The following is a 19,130-nucleotide window of genomic DNA, read 5'->3' on the forward strand; positions in this document are numbered from 1 at the left end:
CTGTCCTGCACGTTTTAGTTCTCGCCCTGCTTCAGCATACCTGAATCTATTGTCATCACAAAGGCTGTGAAAAAGCCCAATAATGAGGCCGTCATTAGGACTGAGGTTGGACATCCCTGCTGTAGGTTGTTTAGTGTCAGTGTTATGGCGAGGTCATCAGCTGATGGGAGTAGAAGAGAGGGGGGGGGCGAGAACACGTCCCTGTGGGGGACCTATTATGTAAACACATGGGGAACAGTGAAAGCAAAAGTCCTGTTTTTTGTGTGCATCCATTAAATTAAAAATCAAATATTGCAGTTATTCACTGATAATGGAGGATAAGATGTGCTAAGTTCCAGGCCTCTCAAGTAATGTTGATATACTTTCAAAGCACAGAATCTAAAGACGGCGCATGTGAACTGCATCCGAAGTTGTCGCGGTACTATTTCTCTGAATTCAAACATTGGCTCTTTTGCAGATCAACAACCTCGATGTCACACCGCAGGTTAAAACATCCTTGAGGTCTGACTATCAGGAGCATCTGTTAGAAGGAGAACCATCAAAGATCTGTTATTTTAAATGTTTGGCTTCTTTTAGTCTCACTACTTAACACCTCTGATTGGACACGTTTTAAACTGCTGACTGTGGAATGGGGTTTTCACTGTGATTTCTGATTGGAGATGCTTTGGGGTGTTTGTTCCCAGTGCTTCAGTTTTCTACCTACTTCATGGGTTTGACAGCAACTAGAAAACTTCCAACACCCAGGACTACTTCCCATCTTCGAAATATCAAAGTGCTTCACACAACTGAAAAACCACCAGAATGCAGAGTTAACTTTGGTTTTAATCACTTTGCCACCAGCATCCATACCAACCTCTTACCCAGTTAGTTCATTAGTTTTAGGCAGAAAATGTTAAGAAAGTCGCTTTGGTCCTCAGAAAATACAGTTTGAAAGCGGTCAGGGTTCATTTCCCTCCAGGGTTTTACAGCAATGGTCCATAGGTTCCCCGTCCAAAAAGCCCGGGACTCTGCACAGCAGATACTACCCGGTCCCGGGCTGCTCGGTCCCGGTCAGATGGGCATAGTTTTCCCGGTTACGGTCCTTTTGATGGCGGACGCGGCCATCCCGCCCATGAAGCGCATCCCGGCGCTGCCGCCGGGCACCAGCGACACCACGTATCCGACGATGACTGCGACCTGCAGGGCTGCGCCCAGCGCCGTCAGCACGGTGCTGTGGAGACCGAGCGCGGCGTACAGAGTCGCGCCCAGCGTGCACAGGTACACGGCGGCCCCGGGGGAGGTGGGCAGGCCGGCCACCAGCCGGCTGGGGCCACGCAGGATGGCCACGGCCGCGATGGCGAACAGGGAGCCGAGCGACCAGAGCAGCGCGAACTTCCGGGCGTAGAGGAGCAGCAGCGGGGCGTAGAGCGCCGACAGTCCGAAACACAGAGCCGAGAAGGAGACGCAGACCCCGGCGGCCACCAGCCGCTGCCGCCGGCTCATCCCCGGCAGGCAGGGGTCCGGCTCGGCCGACCACGGCCAGGAAAGGCCGCTGTTTCCACTGGAGCTCTGAGCCGGGCTCTGACTGGACCACGGGCTGGACCAGCGGCCGAACCAGCTGCCCGGAACCGGGTCCGGGTCGTCCATGTCGAGAGCGGTGCTGGAGCTGCTCTTGGCGGGGCCGCCTTTGGACTGGGCCAGGTACTCCTGGAGCTGTCTGTTTATGTCCGCCATGACGGAGGAGGCTCGCCGGGAGCGAACAGGCTAACTATTAGCACCGCCGCTTCTTCCTGGGTTATTGTTCCACTGCACTTCCGGCTGCTCGGCGCAGTGCTTCCCCCTGCTGGACAGAAAAAAGAAGACACTTCACAAAACTGACACAAAATAACATTTCTAACAAAACATTTTCTTTGTGTGTGTGTGTTTTTTTCTTATATATGTGTATATTCACGTGTTTATATTTTCTTGTACATTTTGAAACAAGACCTTTGACTTTATGTCTTCAGGGACAGTTTTCAGCTGTTGAGACTAAAATTACCTTCACAGATGATTGGCTGGAAAAACCGTCACGCACCACCATCTATGGTGTGTGTGCATGTGTGTGTGTGTGTGTGTGAGTCTTATTTACAGCAGGGATCCGAAGAGGCAGAAGGTAACACAAAGAAACACGTTTCAACTATTAAATGTAGTGAATTTGACCTGGTTCTGTATGTGGTAAAGGTGCCTGTTTCTGCATGTTAAACCTGACGAGTCAGATGTAGACTCAGTTTTCTGTTTGGGTGTTCCTCATCTTAACTGTACAAAAACATTGCTTCACACACACATTTGTCAAAGTGAATTCAGGACATCTGCTTGATTTATATCATAATTTAAAAGCCTATTAAAATTACCTTGTATTATGATTAAAGTGATTCATCATGTTCCCAATCACAGACATCATCTCATTGACTAATGGATATAACAGTAAACAGAATATGGTGATGATTTATGAAAACAAGTAGAATAACATCTCACTTTGTTGATACACATGATCCATGTTTTTGATTAAAATGGCCGTAGTCAATAGTTCTTGTACACGTGTGCGGATGGTAGTTGGTAATTATATCCCAACATGGTCGCCTGTCCATGCGAATGTCTATTGACCATTGTTAATGTGTATAACACATCGTTGTCTGTGCAAGTGTGTGTGGTTTCACTACAAAAAACCAACGGCGTTTCTGCCGTTTCCATGTAAACACAGTTTTCAAAACGTTGCCTTGTAAACACGAAATGCTTAAAGTAAAGTGAAGTGTTCTGACTTGAGACGTCGTCGTACGAAGTTAGCGTCAGACTCTTAACGCCTTTCCGATGTGTCCAGCAGATGGCGCTGTCACAGATCACGCCCACGCTGTTCCTCAGCGGGGCCGAAGCGCCCATGAACGCCGCCCTGGTGTCTCAAAAAGGCATCACCCTGATCGTCAACGCCACCCTGAACCACGCCTGCCCCGCCTACCGCGGCGTGGAGTGCCTGCGCGTCCCCGTCTCCGACCTGCCCAGCGCCCGCCTCGGCGACCACTTCGACCGCGTGGCTGAGCGCATCCACGGGAACCGCGGCGGCGGCACGCTGGTGCACTGCGCCGCCGGGATGAGCCGCTCGCCGGCGCTGGTGATGGCGTACCTGATGCGCTACCGGGCGGTGACGCTGTGTCAGGCGCACCGTTGGGTGCAGGAGAGTCGGCCCTACGTCCGGCTGAACGCCGGCTTCTGGGAGCAGCTGCTGCAGTACGAGAAAAGGCTGTACGGGAGAAACACGGTGAAGGTGGCGACGGAGCCGCCGCCGCTGCCCCCGCCCAGGACGTCCCGGCTGACCCGGGACCCGGGGGCCCCTCAGCAGCAGCGCTTGACACGGGTGCCCAGGTCACCTCTGCTGACCCGCACGCCCCTGATGTCTCGGTCGCCCCTGATGTCTCCGAGAACCAGACAACGACTCAGATCCAAATCCAGCATTAAACTGTGAACCCAAACAAACGGTCTCAGTCCTCTAAACAGGAACCAGCGAACTTTGACCCGCCGCACGCAGGCGTCTGAAAGTACTTGATCTGATTAGCATGTTAGCTCTCCAGCTGCATCCTGGGACCAGTCAGATGTTTTTGTAGTTTTTTTTTTATGAAAAGGTTTTAAATAGTCCTTGATTTGGTCAGGGAACGAGTGGAGAGACAAAGCTCAGACACAACGTGGTGTTCGGAGACCGTAAATAAATAAAGATTCCCTCCATTGTGTAAAAGTTCAAAAACTTTGGATACGAAACATGAAAATGAAAGCAGCTGGTGACGTCTCTCTTTTTTTCCAGTTTTTTCTTGATGTGTAATTTAACTTTTACAACCTCAGCTGTGGCGAAGCCATTGTGATTTTTAACTCGTCCAGAGGGAAGTTGTGGACAACAGGGTGGAAACTACTGTTCAGCAGTGGAGTGTTACTGGGGATGGTAGGACAGAGGAGTGAGGGTCCTGCTACTGTGGTGCATTAAAGAATTTCCAGAATAAAAAAAATAAAAATAAAAAAAAAGATTCATTCGTCATTCATCAAAAAAATACGGTAAAAATTTTTCTTGAAAAAGAGTCAAAATGGCAGATCTTGTTTTTATGATATGACATCACACCTCAAGACAATTAAATGTCACTCTTAAACGTCAAGAAGTTAAGGAACATTTTCCTTCAGCTTTGTGTATCTGGCTGCAAAAAGAGCTAAATATGTTCTATAGCTAAAGGATCCATCTTTTCCAGTCAGGTCATGATCATTATTATAGAGATAAAGACGTGGAGAAGAGTGAGTCCCAGTCAAAGGGAAAATTCAAATACTGAGATGATATTTGTATTCTCAAAAATGAGGGGGAGTCTTCAGTGAGGGACTTCACTTTAATGACTGACGGTTAAATCTAGACAACACGTGCGTATGCATTTAACACTTCAATTTGAAATTTCCATCTCCACCAGGATATCACGTTTACTTGGACACGAGAGAACTCTACCAGGATATTAACCCTAACCCATGGAAACGGCAGAAGTCTCACAATGATATCACCGGATGCTTATACTGTATGTAAATCACATATTGACAGAAACACCACAGGATCATAACATGTTTATATGGTTGACACAGACTTCTACAATTATATCTCATTTCTGTGTATGTGCAGTAGAAGATATTGAATTTACTAAAAAGAGACAAAATACAACATAAATGTACATAAAAATGAAGCTGAGAGGGGGGGAAAACGTGTGTGCTGCTTTTATGGTGAAAAACTCTCGCAGCCTGCTGCCGCGTGCCGCTCGGCTAATCTCCGCTCGGCTTTCTCCGCTCGGCCTTCTCCGATCGGCCTTCTCTGCTCGGCTTTCTCCGCTCGGCTATCTCCGCTCGGCTTTCTCCGCTCGGTTATCTCCGCTCGGCTATGTCCGCTCGGCTATCTCCGGAGCCACTCGGCTCCGCTCGGTTTATTTTCATCTCGCCCTCCACCGGAGCAGAGAGAGATGAGAAGCGGACCTCGCGGCGGACGGGTGTCACGGTGTCGGACAGGCTTGACGGGGCGGACCGGGACGACGGACCGGGACAAGGTGCCGACCGGCGTGGACGGACCGGGACACACGCCGGCCAGCGAGCACGGACCGGGAGGCGCGGAGCACCGAGAGCCCGGACCGGACCGCCGACAGCCCCGGAGGAGCACCGGCGCGAGGTGTGCGGCGGTTCCTCCGGAGAGACGCCGGGAGGCGCGTCCCAGCGGAGCCGGCTCGGGGTGGACCTGAGGCGGCCGCGGCTGCAGCTGCAGACCCGCTGTCCGCTGGAGGAGTGACTGAGCGGGAGACATGTACCAGGTGCAGGTGAGTTCCAGCTCGGCTCCACTCAGGCCCGCAGACCGCTGGCTTCACTGCAACTTTACAATATTTACCATCAAAACATGTGAGAAACGGACACTGGATCAATCAAAACATCTGCAAACTTGCTGCATTAAAAGACAAAAAATATAATATATAAACAATATTTCTAAATATGTGAATTCTACTAATTCTATTAATTATGAAACACAACTCACACTTCACGTCTTTTTTTTGTTTATGTAGCAGCAGATTATCTATTCTGTTATAAGTCCAAGTCAATTATAATCATTTCGCTTCAAAACCTTTAAAACCAACTACTTAAACACACTGAATCCAAATCTAAAAATATCTGAAAGGAAGGTTAAATATCTTTCCTACTCACTCACTAAGCCACAGATGTGTGGATCTCTATTCATTCTCGGGTGTTTTGAATCTAATAGTCTAAACTTGTGTGAAAAGAAGCCATCAAACTCAAATGTGACTGATTGGCAGAACACACACACACACACACATACACACACACACATTGGTGGTTCCGGTAAGTGCATCCCACTCAGGTTCAAAATAAGTGGGGGCTCATCGATCAATGGAAAATGTCCAGCTAATTCAGAGAAACACTCATAGACCGAACTAAAACTTTTTCCTCTGGAGTAGCACACAAGGGTCTAGTGAAAAGAATTGATAAACAAATAAAGTTTAAGGTTACACGCCATCCTGAAAGCACTGTTTATCATAACAGTTACCAGAAACTGCATCGACCAGCATAATGTTCTTGCTGCTCCATGGATTAATGCTGATGATGCACCTTCATTCACACAGCAGAGACTCGTGTATGTATGTGTTTGAGTGCACCGTTACTTGTGGTACATTGGCATAGACCAGCATCAGACCAGTATAAACCAGCACCAAACCAGTATAAACCAGTATCAGACCAACATTAGACCAGATTAAACCAGCATCAGACCAATGTAAACTAGCATCAGACCAGTATAAACTAGCATCAGACCAGTATAAACCAGCATCAGACCAATGTAAACCAGCATCAGAACAATGTAAACCAGCATCAGACCATTGTAAACTAGCATCAGAACAACGTAAACCAGCATCAGACCATTGTAAACTAGCATCGGACCAGTATAAACCAGCATCAGACCATTGTAAACCAGCATCAGAACAATGTAAACCAGCATCAGACCAATGTAAACTAGCATCAGAACAACGTAAACCAGCATCAGACCATTGTAAACTAGCATCGGACCAGTATAAACCAGCATCAGACCAGTATAAACCAGCATCAGACCAATGTAAACCAGCATCAGAACAATGTAGACCAGTATAAATCAGCATCAGACCAATTTAAACCAGCATCATACCAGTATAATCCACCATCAGACCAACATTAGACCAATGCAAACCAGCATCAGACCAGTATAAACCAGCCCCAAACCAATGTAAACCAGTACCAGGCCAGTATAATCCACCATCAGACCAGTGTAAACCAGCATCAGACCAGTATTGGGTAACGAAGCAGCTGACGGTCTCGCGACTCGTCTCTCACAATGCATGTGCATGTTAAAGTTGCAGGAATGTGCATGAAAGGGTTTCTGTTACTTTCAGCATTCTATTTGCAGATTTCCAAGATGTTTCCGTCAATGCCGGCTCAAGTTGCATCGTAGCTCAGGATTTTAAGTCGGTCCCTTTTGGTTGACGTTCGGAGTAGCTTCTTGTTCTTTTCCGCCTCACTGCGCTGATGTTCTTCCATCATTTTCTTGTCGTAGTTATCCAAGGTTCTAATCTTGTCCTTCAAAGGTTCCAATGCTCTTTTAGCTTGCCACCATTGTTTTCACGTTCTCCCCAAGATTCTAATGTTCTTTTATTGTTCCCGTAAAGCTCCTCCACGGTTTTAATGGTCTCATGTTGTTACTCTATGGTTCTAATACGCTCAAACTGTTCCTATATCATAGTATTTCAAGAATTCCAATGTTCTCATAGTGTTGATGCTCATGTGGTCGTTGTTTCATTTCTAATGTGTTTGTGACACATTGTAACGGCAGAGTTGAGTTAAAGTTCCTCTTGTGTGTTGAAAGGTTTCGTTGACCGTTCCGTCAGTGCTTCTTGAACGATTCTGCATTGTACTTCTTAGATTCACATCAGCCTTTCTGTGATAATTTCCTCAAGATCTCATCACGTTCTTGTGGTTTTCCTTAACGGGACGCTGCCGCGATGCGTAACCTTCGGGTCTGAACGACCGGCAGACATCTTTACGGGCTCTTTTCAATGTCCTGTGGATGTCCTAGAAGCCTTCTTGTGAGTTTCCCGAATGTTCCTGTGGTGTTCCTCAAGGGCCCAGGCGGTAATCTATAACCCTTTGGATTAAATGACGAGCAGCCATCCTAACGGGCTCTTTTTAATGTCCCGTGGTTTTAATCTGATGTTCCTCCAAAAGTCTGATAGCGTTCCACTGTTCCCTCAGTGTTTTTTTTTTTTTTTTTTGCATACGATAAACTGAATTTACTGATAGAGCACGTTCTTAACCTCCCGAGCGTTCTGTCACGTTAACCCGTTCACCCGCACACACACTCGACAGCTGTCACGCGAGCTGCTCACCCACCACTGGGAGCGGCGTGGCGTGCGGTCTATTGCCCGAGGACAACATATGGGCAGGGTGAGTCGAGGGATGGAACTGTCAGCGTTGGGATTGGGGGAACGAGCCGTGCCAAGGCCGCGGATGTGTCATATATGACATGTGATATATCCATCTTTTATCCCGCTGTGGGTCACGGCGCTGCGGCCGATCCGCCCCGCCATGCCGTCTTCGCACATGCTCTTCACTTTAAAGCTGCCCTGCCAAAATCAACATGGGAAGAATTTTAAAATGTAGGGTCCAGTTTTAGTTGCGGATGTTTATCTCGGAATACGTCGTCAATACCTTTCTGAAGGAAATCCTTCATTGTAGTCGGAACGATATTTCACAGATCATACCCAAAGATTCCTGATGCAAGATCCCGTCGGTACACTCGATCTGGCGAGATCTCGATTCACACTGGAAAAAAAAAACATCAATGGTCAGTTTCGCAACATTTCAGAATATAATTGTAGCTTGAAGACTCTTTCTCTGACAAAATCTGGTGTTTTTTATTCAGGCTTAATTCGTCAAATGAGGATTTTTATGTTTCGGCTGCTACACCGTCTTTGATATCCCAGAAACCCTTGCGGCAGGGATTCCCAAGATGACTTTAGTTGGTCAAAACAAAAACAGTTTTTCATGGCTACAAATTCAAGTTTGTAAACATATGGACTTTGGGGAACCGCGGGTTGGAAAATAGTGGAAATAAGTGCTGATGTGTTTTGGATTATTCTCTTTGCAGAAGTGCCGCTGCAGAAATCCCCCCCCCCCCCCCCAAAAAAAAAAAAAAACCTCTGCTGTGAATCATAATGCCAAAATTATGCAGCTTGAGAGGGAATACTGCAGAAGTGTATTTTAAAGATCACATTTTTTCTGGCGAGCTAGCGCTAACTACCACATCATTATGTGTCTGATAAGCTTTGGGGTTTAAATAACCAGCAGCGTAATTGAAATCTTCTTCAAAGGTCAGCTAATTTTTTATTTTTTTTTGCATTCCTTCAACGTTCCTGTCCTTTTCCTTTTTAGAAGCTCGGTTGCGATATTTAAGCGCTTTTAAGGGAAGTGACCGGCAGTCTTCGTGGGACTTCCTCCTGAGAACGCCATCGTCCGTAAGCTTTCTTGAGGGATGTGCCTGTGATCTGTAACCTTCGGGGGATTAAATGAACTTCCTGTATTTGGAGGGTGAAGAAGCTGCTGTGGCGCCGGCAGATTTACAGTTTAATTACGGTCCCGTGAATTACAGCTGAGCCTGCAGCCTCTTTTACAGAAAGAACAGCTTCAGTCTTTCATCATCCCAAATCGGCTTCGGCTCCACATTCAGCCGCTGAGGTCTCTCTCTCTCTCTCTCTCTCTCTCTCTTTTCCCATTTCCCCTGTGAATAGTCACTGTTAAAGAGCGCTAAAGACAGAATCAGGGCACTTTTTCATCCCGCTGACTTCAGTTGCTCCATCTATAGATTGAAAAACTTTCTCATTAATAAACTTCTTGTACTATCTATCTATCTATCTATCTATCTATCTATCTATCTATCTATCTATCTATCTATGGCGTGTATGAATTTCACAGATTCAAATAAATCTTTGAGGCCGTGTAAATCTTGCTTTTACATGTCAGACGGTGGCTTCAGCACTTCATCACAGTCTCGCTCCGGCTGACATTTCATTTACCACAGGAGATGAAACAAAAGGTCGATTCATCCCAAAATATCTGCGGCCCTTCATTTCCAGATTTATGTTCCACCTGATTAATCGCTTTTCAAACCAGCGGCAGAAGTTCTGCAGTTTTAACCATTTAGCCATTTCGTTTTTTGCATTTTGGTCTCTGGTTGTGAACGAAACAAGACGTCCTCTGACGTTTTAGACACGGACGCATTTGCCCAGGTAATGACTATTATAAACAAATGATATATATAAATAAAATAAATAAGCTGGTTTGTATTCACAAGTTCTGATTTTGCAGCTGCACGATCGAGGTTGATCTCGGCCACTGAAAATGCAACTTTTGGAAAACCGCTCGCAAGGTGGAACTTTTCGAAAATGCTCCGACAGCGAAACAAACGACGATTGTGAAGACGAGCGAAAACTCGTGAACACGTGAACCACGACCGTGGTAAATGATTGTCCTGGGCAGTCTCAGTAGAGGGACAATAAGATGTTGGGGGAAAAAGAACGAAACTGTAGATTTGATGACCGCTTGAAACTATTTTAGTCTTTAAAAACCTCAACTAAGCTCTTTTAGTAGCTGCTGAATGTTCCTGTAAGGCTAAAGTGTGGAACAGAGCATCTGGACTAGATGCATCAAACTGTGGCCAAAGACGAACTTGTTCAACAATATTTCTCTGCATACTCTGAACTGTAGAAAACTCAGCTTCCTGCAAAAAAAACCCCAACAAAAACACAAAAAACAACCCTCAGTCATTTCAAAACGTGCAGCTGTCTTGTGGAGGCAGGAGCATTCAGTGGTGATGAATATGCTTCTGCTATTTGAAAGCCTCCTGCAGGAATCTGACCTGCGTTTTGCCGACTTTAAGGCACATCGTGACACTTTGCAGCTGCCGGCCGACCCTTTTCTCGGCTGAGGCGGAGAGGGTCCCCAGTGTGTTGCAAATGGAATTTATTGACTTACAGAGAACAAAAAAAACAAAACATTTCAGAGATGCAGTGAGAAGGGCAGACGAGGCCGGACAATTTCTGAGAGAATTGCGTTCAAGGATTACATTTCTTAGTTGATTGCAAAGGTTTCACTGAGGTATGCACAATAGTTCAATGTAAGGGAAAATCATTTTGCCGTGAGAAGTGTTATAAGATGATATAAATGGAGTTTCAGTTCAGTGGCTATGTCACGCTGAAAGGGATTGAAGACGAAGCAAAATTTCAGATACCTTGCACTTCCTTGTCCTACGATAAACGCTGAAGTGGCCCCAAGGCAATTTTGACTTTTCAGATCCCTGATCTACGCTGTAGACTCTGGATCGAACCCCGACTGCTGTGACAAAATGCAGACATGCTATGGTAACCAGGTAGTCTCCATTTATTTATTTTTAATTGTGGACGGCAAACGTTGCTGATAAAGATGCAAAACAACTATTTTTCCACCACTATTTGTACCAGCTGATCACATTTAGAGTTGTACTATTCCTCTTTTTTTTTTTTTTTAAAGCACAGACTGAAACACTCTGAGGACCTCTCCTCACAATAAAAACACTTTGTACTTTTTAGAGTATAAAATGAAAATACTCTACTTGTGAAATGTTGAAATCCGACGCCTGTTGTACTGTGAAACTCGCCATGACACAACATCCAGCTCACAAGAAGTTCAGAGATTGTGTTGAATAGAAACTGGAGGGAGGAGATGGAAGCTGGCAGAGCTCGGCTCATGTTTGGGGGGAATTACATTGGTTAGGATCTGGTTAGGAGTATGTTCAGACTTAGCCACTACTTGGTCCGGTTATAATGAACCTTTAACTGTGATTGCTGCAAGCGCAGCGCGAACGCTGCTCTATAAATCTGCACCAAACATAGTCGATCGAGTTTAGAAAGGTCTCGCGCGCTGATGCATTCACACTTCAATCTCAAGAGCTCTGATTGAAGCAAGCGCAGAGTATGACATGCTTCAGAGGCTCCGTATCCTCACAGCGGGTCTGAAGAAGTGGAGGAGTTCCTGCGGTGCGTTTATACGTCTTAGAATCTGGTTGTGAGTTCTTGGCTACATACGTTTCTAACACAGTAATCCGTCGTGCATTGTCTTGCTGTGGTTTTCGATATAATGTTCCATGTTACATTCTAAATAATAAGCAAGCCAAACCACAGTCTGAACTTTTGAATTTTTGGTGGGGGAAACCGGACCACACACGTAGGCACTCCTTCAATCAGTCTTTTGCGGCGAGGGTTAATCAGAACGAATCTTGAGCATACTAATCCCCAGATCTAAAAAAAAACAAAACCCAAAACATTGCCTTGAGGCCTGTTTGACACCATGTGTCCGTGTGCATCACCCTTGACCTTTCGGTTTTTAGAGAAATTGTGATGGGCATAAAATCAGGGTTTGTGTTTTGGGAGCACATCTGCAGGCAGTCGCCCGCCTCCGGCCTGTAAGTGGGAACGACTGCCTGACAAAAAAAAGCCTTCTATTTTTTTTTTTTTTTTTTTTTTGAAGTTTTCCTGCTCAGTTGACTCTATCAATCATTGTGAAGTTTAATCACTAGGACCTTGAGAAAACCGTCCGGAAGCAGGGAAATCTTTTTTACCGAGCTTGCGTACACGGAGCCTGGGAAAGAAGCGGGCGTCGGTAAATCCACGGAGCTCAGAGGTGTGTCCCCCGGTGTTCAGCTTAACTTGTCTGGAGGGCTTGGAAACTCAGCTGATTGGACCTTTTGAAGAGAGTGGATGGTGTCACATTTGATCTGCGACAACAAAGCGCTGATAGAACAGAAAGAAAGTGAGCGGCGCGTTGGTGTGAAGCTTTTTCCCGGCTGCCTGCGAGTGGGCCTGTATCTTTATTGTCATTCAAAAATACACAACCGCAGGTGCACACATGAACGAAAATAGAACACCGCACTGGATTATTGTGTCATCCTCAACCTTGACAGCAGACTGTATGCCGTTGAGGAGTCTGGCCCGAGGTATGACGCTGTTCCGGGGAAGCTGACGGTTCTGCTCTTCGGGCCGTGGTACTTCCTGCCAGGTTGGGTAGGTGGGTGGCGCGCAGTCTCCGGTGACGTGTTTGGCACCTTTTGATGGAAGTTAAGAGAAGTTCTGTTTACTCACCACTCTCTGGAAGTCCTTAGCTGAGCAGCTGCCTCACCACAGAGAGATGGTCCGAACACTCTCCAACGGTGCTCCGATAGACAAGCGTTGAGGACGTCGGCAGGCGGACGTGTCCGTCTCATGCTGTGGGTGGAAGTGCAGATGCTGCTGCGCTCGATTTGTCATAGATGTGGCGTTCCGGGTCCAGGATTTATTGTTTATTGGGGCTTTCCGTCACCGCCACTGTGGCAGGGTGGGCTCCTCCTGATACCAACAAATTCTTATTTTGTCAACATTCATGGAGAAGATTGTTCCTCCTGCACCAGTCAGTCAGATACAGCACACCCCCTCTCTGTCGGCCTGGTTGTTGTTGTTCTGAATCAGGGCCACTACTGTAGTATCATCTACACACTTAATGATGTGGAGGAAATCGAGAATCCAGATGCACAAGGTGGATTTGGAGCCCAGTGTGTCAGTTTGCTTGCCAGACGCTGACGAGTGACGGTGTTTTGAAATCAATGGACTCACTGCAGCCTCCCCTCCTGCCTCCCCGCTCATGTTTCCTCTCATTTGGGGCTTTGTTTTTGCCTCGAACGAGTGAGTTTTCAGCCTGAATGTAAATTAGATGAGCGTTTCTGCTGAGCCGTCACACTCCAGTGCTGACTCGTCCCTCTGTCAGCTCGGCGGGGTCCGTGTCGGCTCAATGGACGATCAGGAAGCATTGGATGTTTCTGTCAGATCAAACTTCACACAAAGTCAGACTGCGGAGCTCTTGCTATTATCTCTGATTTGCTGCTGCTGCTGCTGCTGCTGCTGCTGCTGCTGCTGAGTGGAACACCTGAATCCGCAGAGGAAGGAAACAGGCGCAGAGCTTGTTATAGAGCGAACCCTCAGAGAAGGAACAAACCACTACTTCATACAGATTTCAGTCCGACACATCTTTTTCTGCAGTTGAATGTTTAAAAGCAGATGATAGAAAAGTTTGTGGGCTCCCTGTCACTTATAGACTATTAGAGCGATGAAGGCGATCCACTGTCACTGGCACACTGAAATCAGCTCTTCGTACATTCATGCATTTTACCACATGCGACCTCGTTATAGTCTCGATTGCACATTTTCCCACTTCCATTTATTTCCGTCACATTGTCACCTGATAAAGGAACCTCCAGATTTTGACTTGTATAAGTGGTGAAAACACTATTCCTAAATTTCTCACGCTGACAGATCCGAGTTATTCCCGTCACATTGTCACCTGATAAAGGAACCTCCAGATTTTGACTTGTATAAGTGGTGAAAACACTATTCCTAAATTTCTCACGCTGACAGAGCCGAGTCTTATTTGGGCTTTTCTGTGCCGGTACTTTGGTTTCCTTCCACTGTCGCTGTGTGTTTGACCTGTGATGAACTGGTGACCTGTCCAGGGTGAATCCTTCCTTCACTTACAGTCATCTGTGATCGGTTCTGGCACCCTCCACCTATATAAAGCGGAATAGAAGATGGAAAATACTCCTGGCGTGGGGCGTCTTGGTCCTGCAGTCTGCATTTTACACTTTGTTAGCAGACGCTTAATCCACTTCATTCCTATTAATGTACATTATTGTCAGTAACTATTGTCGCGACAGAATGTCCTCTTTTGTAGCTTCAAATAACTGTGGTATGTTTTGTGAGTGCTCCATGTAATATATTGCATAAGAAAACATGCTGCTGCAAATTATGTTCACTTTTCTTCCATCTTGTTACCTAGAAGCAATTTCATTCATTGTGTTTAGTGACATTTTGTCGAACTGCATTGATTCAAACCAGTGGGTCATTAAATTTTTTTTTTAATATAGCACCTAAAACCAGCAGTCAATCTCAAGGCACTTTTATTGAGAAAAATCCATCTATTTCACAGGAGCAAGTCGAGACCAGCTATTATTGCCAATAGACTCGTCGCAAGTGGTAATATTTTAAACACGTATTCATTAATTCATTTATTTCACGTGTTCTGTATCGTTTGAGGTTATTTGCTGTCTCTAAATTGTCGGTGAGTGTGCTGTTGTGTCTTTGTCTGGGTGCAGTGAAGGACAACTTGTGACAAACAAGAAAAGAGACAGAAAGCATACTTTATTAATCCCCTTTGGGAAAATCCTTTATTCCGCCTTTACCCATCTTATTTCTAGGATGCGGTGGCCACTGCAGTGCTACAGGACAGTGGTTCCCAAGATCCATGGGGTGGGGGGTCGTGAAGCCAACTTGATCTTTCACAACAGGTTTTTAATTAGTTTCTGTCCCAGAACTATGTTTAAGTATTTACATTACAAGTGTATAATGTCTTAAAAGACATTTAAAAAAATGTCTCCGATAGGTACAAAGATAAACTCACAAAGTGAGCAGTGGGACTATAAACCGCAGCGCTTCAGGCGAAAGAGAAAGAGGAATCTGTCGAAAAGTGAATACTAAGAGAGTTGCATGGAATACAAACAATAGACAAGATTGGAGCTGCAGGTAACTTTTGCCATTAAAAAAAACAAAACAAAACTGACGAACTAAAGTTTGAAACTGAGAAGAAAAGGGTTGGGAACCACTGCTCTGGACTCTTGGACCCACAGTGATGACTTGACTGTGACATTCGAACCTGCAAACTTCTGATCACGGGTCTAAAGTCTAAGCATGTCGTGGCTGGAGCCTCCTCCCATAAGGTCATCATGGCTTTCCTCTTAGCCTGACGCTGACGGCGAGCATCATTCTGCCGAAGAGGCCCCTCCCACTGAGGAATATCACCGCTGTGAAAAGTGCACGTAGAAATGAATGCCAAATTAACATTTCCATGAAAGGTTGACGTCTTCGCGAGTTTACAGATAAGTGATTCACGCTCCAAACCCCTTCCTGTTCCGATGAAGCAGTGACAATAAGGCATTTTTGGAATACAGCCGAGCAACATAGCATCTTCCAGAGTGAAAATTGCCCACTGATGGATTGTGACGGCGGAAACGTTCCAGGAGCAACTCAAAGCTCCAGAGTGACTCTCTGTTTCCAGGGGGGGTGCCAAAGTAAAGCGCCTCCAGGGAGGAAGTGTTTTGGCAAAGGCAGGAACAGAAGACTCAGACTCGATCAGCGCAACCCTACTGGCCGCAGTGTTGAGATAATGAACCAAAGTGATGAGAGGGGAGATTTCGGAGTCGTATGACATCGAACTGTCTCGTTGGAGGGCTTCCAAACACGGCGCAGATTAAGCGTGAGGAGGCTGTTATCATTCTAATAACAGCCGGGGAAGGGGTTCGTCCTCTCCGACTCCTCACTCTCATTAAAACATGAGCCCCCCCCCCCTCCCTCCCCTCCCTCCCCCACCCACCGTTAATATTTTGGGAGTGTTTCCGATGAGCTCTGCGGGGGAAAGGGCACGTCTGACCTTGGTGACGGTGTTGGTGTGAGCGGATGAAGGGATGAAGCAGCTCCTGTGAAGAGGCTGAGAGCATCAGAGAGCGGCGTCCTGCAGCTCTAATTGCACTCTGAAGAGCCAGCGGGTTTTCGCCGCGTGCAGTGAGGTGGTATTTCTGTTGCTGGAGGGGGAGCGCACGGGTGGAGGCAGTGGTTCAGCACCCACCCAACCAGGACTTCTATTTTTCCAACACATTTTCTGGCAGTGACTTTGGAGAAAGTTGCAGGTTTTTTTTTTTTAACTTACCAACTTACTTTCTCTCACTTACTTCATGAATTTGAACTAACCAATAATACACATTCAGCCACCACGCCTATTTTATTGCTCAGTCTGACTGTAGCAGCAGTTGCGTCGGTTTACTTCACCTTTTTGATAAGAATCGCCCACAAGGGGGGCACACGCAAAAATGGGAGGTTTTGATTATGCGCCCATGTTGCTGTCAACACGGGAGGCTAATCTCAATAAGCCCACCTCTTTTAAATTTAGCCACTAATCGCTAGAGGCTAACCGCTAATGGGACTAGAATAGAACCGCGTGATTTACAAATAACTTCAAATCTCCGGGGTGCGTTTCTCTGCAGCGTGGATGTTTGTATTATGGCTCCACCATCGTTTTGTATCTTTAGTTTTTGTGTGAGAAAAGGACTGCTATCGCTATGCTATTGCTATGCTATCGCTATCCTGCGGCCAGTCAAAATCTCGTATGCTCTCTCGCGGGAGGAAGTTTCGCTTTGAAAACAGGTCAGAATCAGCTCTATATTAGATTATTTTTTTTCTCCAATACATTCTAATAATTTATTTAAATACAATTTATGGGAGATTGTATACGTGACAATACCAGGTGATGCCTTTAACCTTTAACGCAATGGTGAAACACGTTTCTTCCCAAAGCTCCAAGATATAAAACTTTACTGAGATGCGCACATTTCATCGCTACCTTTAAAGGCTCTATAGTAAATAATTTAATAAGGGTACTGAGTCGGGAGGCGGAAGAGATCTAAGCATCGGCATAAGGGACCCAGCATGGAGCCCAAACTGCTGTTCAACAACTCAATGTGCAACGTAAATGCTTTTACTATGAGTTCTGCCATCAACGAACACAGGAAACCTCCTTCAATGACACAATTTCCAATGCACACAACCGATCTGCCAGGAAGAATGAAAAAATAAATAAAAGCAAGCTGACCTGCAGGACGCGTCTCTTGCTCTTCTTTCCTCCATTTCTCCCTCTCTCTCTCTCTCTCTCTCTCATACAATATACACACAGATCAAATGTGAATATTTTGCGTAACAATGAAAGTCAAGGCAGGAGCCCTGGAGCGAAATGGGTCCAAGTTACCTTTCACTTCTATTCATTTGTACATTACAGTTGAATCTCCACAAAATATCTTAACCCATATAAATAATACAGAGATGAATAATCGGTCCTTCCACCATATTATAATACAGTTTCTTTATAAAACCTTACAACTAAATCACTGAACGCCCTAGAGCAGTGGAAACGTGTGGAAACTTGTGATATAAAAAAATAAAAACACAGCTTTAAAAATGAAGTAAACCGGCAAGAACCTGAGAGAAGAACTATACTCTTTCACATTATACAAAAGATGGAAGGACTGGTTAAACATACCTGATTCATCTTTCCCATCTTTTCAAGAACACATTCTGTTGCAGTCTTATGGCAAATGTAATTCTAGATTCCATTTATCCTGAAAGGAGAAGTTAATCAGGTGGCAGAACCCCGAGATCGTTCTTCTGTAGAGCATTACTGGTCTTTTATCAGAAAATATGTTTCTGTTTTTATTTTTTGATCAACGAAATACACCAAGGGTTGGCGTGCTTGTCGCCGAGTGGAAATCTATTGCAAAGTTGTGATGCAAAATGTTGTCATTAACCTACCAATGAAGGCTAATCCCAGCAAATACCAGAGACGTCAAGGTGGAACTTTGTTTTTGTCTCCATAGAAACGAGTAAAAATGCAAATTTTTGAAAAAAAACAAACAAACAAAAAAAAAAACCACTCCAACTTTGGGGAAATTTTTTATTTTTTATTTTTTTACCTCAAGAGCGTCACGACTCACAGTCCATATTCTCCTGGGACTTTAGTGGTTTTACAGTTCAGCGTTACCTGGGATAACAATTCAACTGTGACTGTCCGTGGCACTTTCCATCGTTAATGTATATTGCATATTGGTAGCGTAGTGGTTTCATTATGGTATGGAGGACGGACGGACAAATGGAGGAATGACGAGACCCCTCTCATCATTAACATTTTACAGATGGTTTCAGACGTGCAGAAACTCCTCGGCGTGATGACGGGAGAATGTGAGATGAGCCTGCATGTTTGCGCTCATTATCTATGCGTGAGTCTCGGCGCCGTGTCAGGGGAAACATTCAGGTGAGGCCAGCTTCGACCTGCAGCAAGCCTCTGACAGCAGCTATTTTCGCCTGACTCCAAAGTCGCACCGCGTGCTGTATTACATAATAAAGGCAGTTAAAAGTTTGATGGCGGATCGGGGTCTGCGGGTAAAAAAAAACGCTTCTTTTTTCGTCTGATAAAGCGGCTCCAAGTGAGCCGAGCAGATAAAAGACATGAGTCATCATGTCTGACACGAGTCAGACGCACGCATGTGCAGATCAATAAGGGGAATCCGATTTCATCTGATTCTGGACATCTAGATATGTGACCTCTCTCTCGTTACAGTCCTCATCAGCTGTTTTATTCAGAAAGCAAAGAGTTTGTTTCTATTTCTCGGCCTCTGTGAAGTCGCCGGGGCTCAATTTACTGCTGGCCATAAGGTCTCCTTTTGTTCTTTGACGTAAACATAAAAGAACACGCATGAATTCAATTCAACTTTATTCCTATAGTACCGAATACAACACCGTCCTCTCTAGATACTTTTTCCAGAGAAAAACCCAACAAATCCACATGAGAAAGCATGAGCAGCCTTTAAAAAAAAAGAAGAAAAAAAAGCCATTGTTTTAGCTGTTTTGTGGCTATTTCTTCTT

General features: G+C 45.5%; 3 protein-coding genes across 4 annotated transcripts in view; 2 read left to right on the forward strand and 1 right to left on the reverse strand.

Moving 5' to 3' along the window:
* Positions 1-834: 834 nt before the first annotated feature.
* sft2d3 (SFT2 domain containing 3) lies at positions 835-1,727 on the reverse strand. Its single transcript, XM_080504048.1, has one exon. It carries the CDS (start codon positions 1,711-1,713, stop codon positions 1,051-1,053), a length of 663 nt encoding a protein of 220 aa, XP_080360174.1. The 5' UTR covers positions 1,714-1,727; the 3' UTR covers positions 835-1,050.
* Positions 1,728-2,076: 349 nt separating this feature from the next.
* Positions 2,077-3,956, forward strand: LOC308135898 (dual specificity protein phosphatase 18). 2 transcript variants are annotated; one of them, XM_080504049.1, is made up of 2 exons: positions 2,077-2,131; positions 2,840-3,956. In XM_080504049.1, the coding sequence occupies exon 2, from the start codon at positions 2,840-2,842 to the stop codon at positions 3,473-3,475; it is 636 nt and encodes a 211-aa protein (XP_080360175.1). In that variant the 5' UTR covers positions 2,077-2,131; the 3' UTR covers positions 3,476-3,956. The 2 variants fall into 2 exon arrangements, with proteins under 2 accessions (XP_080360175.1, XP_080360176.1); XM_080504050.1 differs by having other exon boundaries at positions 2,105-2,131; positions 2,837-3,956.
* Positions 3,957-5,318: 1,362 nt separating this feature from the next.
* The window catches only part of pex5lb (peroxisomal biogenesis factor 5-like b), a gene marked incomplete at both ends in the record, with an annotated part of 43,115 nt that continues 29,303 nt past the window's right edge, over positions 5,319-19,130 (forward strand). Inside the window, one exon of the mRNA XM_080503065.1 lies at positions 5,319-5,333. Within this exon, the coding sequence (XP_080359191.1) occupies positions 5,319-5,333 (15 nt within the window). The remainder of the gene's footprint in view (positions 5,334-19,130) is intronic.

The sequence above is a fragment of the Blennius ocellaris genome, assembly GCF_963422515.1.
Source record: "Blennius ocellaris genome assembly, chromosome: 10".
NCBI lineage: Eukaryota > Metazoa > Chordata > Actinopteri > Blenniiformes > Blenniidae > Blennius > Blennius ocellaris.

Coding starts and splice junctions, on each gene's coding strand:
- sft2d3 (XM_080504048.1), bottom strand. CDS start 1,713: ATGGCGGACATAAACAGACAGCTCCAGGAGTACCTGGCCCAGTCCAAA.
- LOC308135898 (XM_080504049.1), top strand. CDS start 2,840: ATGGCGCTGTCACAGATCACGCCCACGCTGTTCCTCAGCGGGGCCGAA.